Source organism: Crassostrea angulata, chromosome 3 (genome assembly GCF_025612915.1).
Source record: "Crassostrea angulata isolate pt1a10 chromosome 3, ASM2561291v2, whole genome shotgun sequence".
Taxonomy (NCBI): domain Eukaryota; kingdom Metazoa; phylum Mollusca; class Bivalvia; order Ostreida; family Ostreidae; genus Magallana; species Magallana angulata.
In genome coordinates, this window is record NC_069113.1 from 43701508 (window position 1) to 43709709 (window position 8202).

At 33.5% G+C, this 8202-nt stretch overlaps 1 protein-coding gene and 1 pseudogene across 1 annotated transcript; one reads left to right on the top strand and one right to left on the bottom strand.

The window, feature by feature from the left end:
• Window positions 1–842: 842 nt before the first annotated feature.
• On the top strand, window positions 843–3355 carry LOC128176901 (ATP-dependent DNA helicase RecQ-like). Its single transcript, XM_052843425.1, has 4 exons — window positions 843–855; window positions 981–1609; window positions 2356–2494; window positions 2614–3355. The coding sequence occupies exons 1-4, from the start codon at window positions 843–845 to the stop codon at window positions 3081–3083; spliced, it is 1251 nt and encodes a 416-aa protein (XP_052699385.1). The 3' UTR covers window positions 3084–3355.
• On the bottom strand, window positions 2488–7417 carry LOC128175153 (uncharacterized; annotated as a pseudogene).
• Window positions 7418–8202: the final 785 nt, after the last annotated feature.

An 8202-nucleotide genomic window follows, 5' to 3' on the forward strand; every position in this document is an offset into this window, starting at 1 on the left:
TCAGTTACAAGAGGGATCAAACTTTTCGTTGACGCATGGGTCATTTATTGTCGCGTTGTTTTTAATCCATTAATTTGCACTGATTGTAGGTAATCATTCCTTTACTGTATGCATCGCTTTTTTCTTTATAAAAATACATTTTAATCCCTTAAAAATATGAATGTAAATGTAAAAACGTAGTGTCACTCAATTCTTTGAATCTGTTTTACTCAGGAGACTTGTGGGTTCAAATCCCACACTGCTTAAATATAATTTAAAGCAGTTATAATGGTTTAGTCTCCTTTTCTTCCCTCAGCTCTCACATCAGACAATATTTTTGTTCACTTAGCAGTATTAAATGATAATTTTTGATAGAGTGTTTAATAGGCCCAGTACTGCCATGTTCCTGACTACAGATAAATGTATAATGGACTCGGGTTCGAATCCTAGTCTGGTTCTTTTAAGTGATTTATTCCACGCTGTTACATTATGTGCCATGTTTTGATAGCCAGGACCAGATAGCTCTGCCAGTAGAGCACCTAAATAGTAATTCAGGGGGTTCACGTTCAAATCCTGGTTTGGCCAATCATTACATCTCCCATCTTGTTCCTTCATACTAAATGCTATGTTGGTTTTTTAATAAGCCGTCTTTTAATTTCATGTGTCCTCTTTATTTTGATTTTAATTTTCATGCGTCTTTTTTATTTATGACTGAGTTATCATGTGTCCTCTCTGGGTTTTCATGCGTCTTTTTGATTAATAATTGGTTTTTCATTTGTCTTTTTCATTCTTTATAAATTTCTCTTATTCTTCTTGCTTTTCATCAATATTGAACTATCCTGTCTTAAACAGCATGAACAAAGATGCTCAACAAAGGTAATCTTTTCTCCATCTTTCTTTAGGCTGGTATTTGCATCATCGAGGAGAACATTAAGTTTAAAAGAGGATTGCAGTTATTGAATTTACATTGTGGTACAGACATTAACTATCTGAAACCAAAGCAAGTTGTAACGATAAAGCAAGCCTTAAAAATGATTGCATATCAGTGTTACCAACTGGATATGGGAAATCACTGATATTTGAAATTCTTCCCTTTGTGGACTTTTCATTCTATGATCGACAGTGTTTAGTTCTGTTGATATGCCCATTGAATGTTATCATAGAGCAAGAAATTGCAAAACTTGGGGCTAAGTCCATAAGAGCATCAGACCTCCTTTATAAGGATGAGAGTAAAGACTTGACACCAATATTGTACATTGTTGGCCATCCAGAAGATATCACACAGCCATCTATTTTAGAAGAAGTTTCTCGACTTAACAGACGGACATTCATTGTTGTGGACGAAGCTCACTTGGTGCCTCAGTGGGGGGAAGAATTCAGACCAATGTTTAGAAACATCTGCAATTTGAAGTCCATTAACTCACATCTTACATTTATCTTAGCCCTTACAGCCACTGCTTCCGTTAAAGTTCAAAAATCTATAGCTTCACATCTCACCATGAAGAAGCCAGTTTTTCTCAGATCATTACCTGTTCTTAACAGCAACATTAAGATGACTATTCAAGAGCGTCCTTCTTCAACTGGTGGAAATAACAGAGTCCATTCTGCATATGACTACATTTTCAAACCTGTATTTATTAATCTTCTTATGAATATGAATTCTTTCCCTCTGACAATAATCTATTCCAAGCTTAAATGGTGTGCTTATGGGTATGATCTAGCAAAACGCATACTGAAAGAGGAGATGTATAATGGTACTCCTTGTCCAGAAAACAGCCGTGTCGTACAGTATCACTCAACGCAACCCGAAAATGTATGTTTTACTCTAAGATTTACAATTTCTTTATGATGTAATTACCAGTGTGCTTTATTTCTGTGTATAACAAAATGAGGAAAAAATTGTAATTTTAATTTATAGTTTCCAACAATAAACACTTGATGAATATAGAGAGGTAGATTATCTAGCTATGTCACACTTATTGATATTCTAAAATCTCAGCTTAACGAGCTAGAAAGCTGTGCAACATGAATTGCTGGTTGCTACTTGAAATTATACTTGCATAATCAGTCAATTGTGTACCTGTAATGTACTAGGTACCTTCATGCATCTTGTACGTGTACCTGTACATTAAGCTAAAAATTCAGGACCAAGAAATATTTAAAGTGTTGAAATAATTTACAAAGTACTTTGATGAAAATTTACCCAATGCATGCTTAGATATCTATCCTTATTTGTGTCTTAATTTTCTTCAGAACTAGATATTAAATCAATGAATACCTTAATAAATAGTCTACCTCTACATAATCAAAATCATGTACAACAATTTGATGGCTTTAAGTAAGAATTTCTGTTGAATTATTATCAATACCTAATAGGTGAATTCACAAATTATTGAGGACTTAAAAAGCAACAAGGAGGTTAAAGTTGTGTTGGCCACTGTTGCTCTGGGAATGGGTGCCGACCTTCGAAATGTGAAGCATGTAATTCATGCTGGCCCACCAACCAGTCCAGAAGGTAATCTTAAGAAGAAGAGTTAATCAAATCAGGTCCTAGTTTGCATAACCGTCTGATTCATTAAATAACAGTATTTCAGTGATTAATACCTTCACCATGTTCACTCTATTTTTGAACAGTCTATGTACAAGAGGTTGGACGAGCTGGAAGAGATGGCCAGGCAGCAGAAGCCAAGTTATATTTCAATAACTCTGATCTAGCAGAGAAGCCTATTGATAACAGTATGATAGAGTTCATTAGATCAAAGTCATGCAGGAGACAGCATCTATCTGCATATTTTGATGCACCCTTTGAAAGTGTGGATAACTGTTGCGATGTTTGTTGTAAGGAAGGAGCAAATGTTATTGGTTTTAAGGTTCCTTCGCTGGAACAAAGGCATTATGTTAGACTTTCTCTTCAGGCATACATAAATGCCGACCCTTCAGGAGAGTTAGGATTTATTATGTCTGAAGAAAAAGTCCAGATTATTGTTGATTGTTTTGAATTCATTAAAGATGAATCATATCTTTCTAAATTGCTAAATTCAAGTGTTCCTGAGTCAGTTTCTAGTTCACTTTTTGCTATCTTATCATCATTTCAAAATGACTGAACACTGTACGGTACATGCTGTAAATGGATTGATACATTGTGTCTGTTTATATTGCTTTATGTCAGTTATACAGTACTTATTTTCTTTCTTCATTTTGCAATTCCAATTTCTAATAACACATTGATTTGCCAAAAAAGTTTATATGCATCCTTTAAACTGTGATTCTTGCTTAATGTGCATGAATATTAATGAAACCAGGATATACTAAACTAGAATAATAAGTATGATTAGTATATGAGCACATTATGATTACTGTCACATTGAAATTCATATTTATAAGGACTTATTAATGAAGAATTCTATCCTTAGCATTTTTTTTCAATTGGCAAGTTATATTCATAATAGTAAAATCAAATGTAAATTCACAGATTGTTGTATTTTGACAGAAGCTTCAGAATCTATATATATTTAACTTCAAAACCCATTTGCCTGTACTTAAACAGCAAATGAAAGGAGGTATAATATGATGACTGCTATATTTAACCCATTTACAAGTACCGGTATATGCATGTATATATATGGTGTAAATCTGTCTATATAAAGAATATGTACTTACATGTTTCATGCAGCCTACTTTCCAGAGTCATAGTCCAGTATACTTTTATGATGTTCCACCCAGGCCTTGTATTTATTGTCATTGATAGAGAACAGAAGAGGACTAGTTAGTCCTTTGAAAAATTCAAAACTCCTTCCTGGTGTATAGACAAATGGATTGACTTCCATTATATCTTGTATCATTTTTATTTCATCGTCATTTGCATTTTTCAATTTGTGGTGATGAGATCTCAAAATTACATTAGTGTCTGTGTCATAATGATGAGAGATGGCATCCATTCATTCCAGCTAACGCTTTTGATCTTTTAACAATAATTTCAGGTGTTTTGTTTGATCCTAGGCTTTTAAGCATACTTTTGGTCTTTTTTACCATGTGTTCCATATGCAGATCTGCAGGGATAGATGAGTCTAGTTTCCCCTGTGTATTCACAAACAGACCATGAATTGACTGATATGAAGTCTGAAGGCTATATGATGCCTGGTGAAAGCAAAGGAAACGCAAAATTTCCAAAGCATATTTTGAGTTATTGTTCACCGTTTTAAACATCATCATCATACATTTCATAACAGTCATCAGTCTAGCTCTATCTGGGGATTTGCAAACATCCTGAAATTCTAGGAACATTAATCCCAATTCCATCACTAACACTCCATACTTATATACATCATCTTTTGTATCTTGATTTGTAGTACTTGGATTATGGGGATTTGATAATGGGATGTGAATCTGAATCTGTGTCCCATCTGGTAACATCAAATTTAAAGTTTTGTGTGTGCAGGTAATTTGCTGATCTCTCTTGAATATATATTCATCAAGGAAAGTTTCAAGGACTTCTTCCTGCCATTTTTTCAGTTCTGACGGGTCGGATGGAGGTTTATTTTTGGTCAAAGTTGAAGCCCTGTCTTTAATGCCAAAAAACTCCATTAGAGCGGCAGCTATGTAGGATTTTACAAAACTCACAACAAAGTCCTTGTCATCATCATAATGATTTTTTACATCTTCATGTACAGAGGATCTGTTTAACTTGACTTTTTCTCCATTTAATGTCCCTTTATCAAATGTTTTCTTCTTAAAAAGTACTTTAAACATCAATTCAAGAAAGTTCATTGATGTATGGAATAGTTCAAAACTGATGGGATATAGATTCTCAAATCTTTCCTTGGCTGTGTATGCACCACCTCTAAGAGTTTTTGCACCTGAAAATCTTTCCCGTGTTAACTGATCACCACCAATTTGGATAAAGTCGAAACTGGTTTCTGATTTTTCATTTATTTCTGTAACAAATTCCTGATAAGAGTCCAAAATTTTGACTACATCGCTGTAGCATTGCTCATTTAAAGGTTGGACAGGAAGGAGAATGGATCCATTTTTCTTTTGAATAATGTCTGGGTATTGAGGCCTAATATCAGTTGTAGCAAGAAAGGACAATGCTGGAATAAGTTCTTTAGCTACTTTGGCAATGTGACAGGTATAATTAGTCTTCAGAGCAGCAATATCAGATTCAGATGGTAATATATGTGTCAGATCAAGACCTCTAACTGGTCCTTGAGGGACATCAGAGTATTGAGAAAATTCACAATTTTGAATAATAGCACACGATGCAAACCAGTGGTACTGTTGACTTTGCTTTTCATTGCTACGTTGAAACTTTTTTCCAACACGAAAATTCACATTGTCACCTATGAGACGGTACTTTTTTCCATTCATTAGTTCGTTAAGAATGTTTACATAACAGCTATCACCAACTTCCTCTATGACCCTCAGTAATGTGGAGTAGGAGCTTGTTATGCCGATGGGTTCCAATCGATCAAAAACCTAAAATAACTTTTGAAAAAATTATTATCATTTACTAAAAAGCATATGTATAATGTTTAGTTGTTTTCTTGAATGAATAAATATATAGATGTATGGTCATAAAAAGCAATATTTGAAAGACAGGCATTCAAATCTTAAAAGGACCATTCATAAAAATTGACGTTTATTCAATAAATGTCACTGTATTGTTATTGATTTACTTGGTATGCTCCAGGAAGACACCAACTTAAGAAGCTATTGAAACAAAACAAACTCAATTAAAATCATACGAGAGTCATTAGATGTCAAGATAATCTATGAAATGCAAAAATAATAATGATAAAATTAAAAAAAAAATACAAAAAGAATAAGTTTTAAGAGAGAAAAAAAACATAAAAAAGAAAAGGAATAAGAAAGAGATTAAATAAAGAATGGAGACTTTGCCAAGTAATATACACTACTTTTAACCATTCAAATAAGCAGTGGTGGGATTTGAACCCACAAGTTTCCATAAGACTGTTAGTTGATGCTCACAGTAAAGCAGACATACATCTATATCAAGTAGCACATGCAATTTATTACATACAAGAGATATTGCAACACAGACAAGGGAAGGGTAGGTACTGAGTATTTAAAGTGCAGAGTAAGTTTAGATGGAAGTTCTAATATCTAGGTCAGATCACAGATTCTGATTTACCAACAGGAACATGCATAATGATGAAAATACAAAAAATGTCAGGGTATATTTAATGATTTTCAAGTAATATTGTTTGCTGTTAACCCATAGTTAAAAATGTACCAGCACATTTAAGAAATTCTCAGAGCTAACAATATAGCACCATGACATTCATAACTAGCAATTATGACTAGACTTTTTACCTTTTCATGAGTCTGTTCATCTTTCAGCACAATAGCCAGAACTCTCTGAACCAAACTCAGCTTATGGTACCGTTCCTGCATTAATATGCTGTAGATCAGTCCAAGTTTTGGCACCAAGTTTTCTGAGAGACTGTCTGTCGTCACCTTATTTCTTGACATAACAGTAAGCAATATATTTGCTAAAGTAGGCTGGCAAACAACCATTTCACCAACAACATCAGCCCACTGAAACGACTGCAAATCTTCAAAAGACTTGTTATACAAAACAGACTTATTATTTGTAATTAAGGCAGCGTCTGAATTGATACCATCTTTGACGATTTTTTCTACTTCCTTTCGCGTTTGTTTGATTGCCATAACTTTCGCTGCAATGTCATTGGCATTACCATGAGTAACTGTGCTTAAAAGATCTGCTCTGTCTTGAAGGCTAATGCTATGGTCTGCTTGTTGTATGGTATATGTTGAACTCCTATATAAGTGTCAAATTTATCAAAAATTATATTTTTCAAAATGTAATTTCACCCTCTTTTTTATAATAGATATGGGGTTGGTCAAATAATTAGTTTCATCAATCAGAGGCATACATCCTACTCAGTATGATCATTTATGTGATAATATGATACTAACAAATGTATTATGATATGCATAAGTATATATAATAGAAAATCAGATATTGAATTAAATACATCACAACTGGAACTTCAGGTTCTGTAAAAGTTGATTTGCTGTGGCTACAAATAGGTGGTGTCTGTGTGAAAACAGATGTTATAGAAGGTGGATCTGATAGCTCCAAAAACAAGGACTTGTTCCTCTTGTATTGTTGTCTACACGAGTCTCCTTTGAATTAAGCAGAATATAAAATTTATGAATATTGAAAACATTATTTTTCATAACTTGACGCAAAAAGATCAAATACAAATTTGATAAACAGTGTATCATGTTCAGGAAGATGTCAAAAGATATTTATCCTTTTTCAATAGCATTTTTGCATTAAATTACAGTTATATTCAATAAGTACACCAGTGCCTGTGGAAAAAAAGGAGTTGACACATACACTGTAATCTTATATGTCAATAATTCTGAACAACATACCGGTTCTTAACCAACCATGCACTTCAGAGAGGTGTGTGGCACAGTTCTGCCAGAACTCCTCAACATAAGTCCTTAGAGTGCCTCTTTCTTCCTGAGTCCACTGTTGATTCCGTGCATTTTCCTTGGCAAACTGTCATAAATTAATAGAATTATTCATATATAACAGTTAATGCAAAGTTGATTAGTTCATATAATTGCAGCTCAAATCAACATTATAAGTGTATTATTTCAAATGAATTAGATTGTAAGATAAAGATTTTATTTCTGAAAAACCTTATGGGGCTGCAGTGGAGTTGCTCCTGTAGGGGTACCTCTGGGTCTTTTTGACTGGCGTGTTCTCACTGGGGACTTGCACAATGAATAGTTGTGAAAGGATATAAAGGAAGGATAATCCTGCAACAATATTTAGCATTTAAGTTCAAGAGCTCTTCCAGTAAAATGAAACAATTCATTATCAAATACAAAACAAAATGCAAAATTAATTAGAAGTTGTGACTCTTGACATGTTTATAGAAATATATTTAAATTTAATCTACACAATTTGTACGAGTTTGTGGTGCTAAATACATTGGTTAGAGCAGAATGCGGTATATCCTCAATATCTATAAAGAGAGAAAAATGAAAAAGACAAATGAAAAACCAATTAAAAATCAAAAAGACACATGAAAACCCAGAGAGGACACATGATAACTCAGTCATAAATAAAAAAGACGCATGTAAATTAAAATCAAAATAAAGAGGACACATGAAATTAAAAGACGGCTTATTAAATAACCAACATAGCATTTAGTATGAAGG

What these genes read in the sequence shown, in the direction of transcription:
- LOC128176901 (XM_052843425.1), top strand. An exon ending in ATGACTACATTTTCAAACCT is followed by an intron (nt 1,610 to 2,355) that starts GTATTTATTAAT and finishes AATACCTAATAG; the next exon opens with GTGAATTCACAAATTATTGA. An exon ending in CCCACCAACCAGTCCAGAAG is followed by an intron (nt 2,495 to 2,613) that starts GTAATCTTAAGA and finishes ATTTTTGAACAG; the next exon opens with TCTATGTACAAGAGGTTGGA.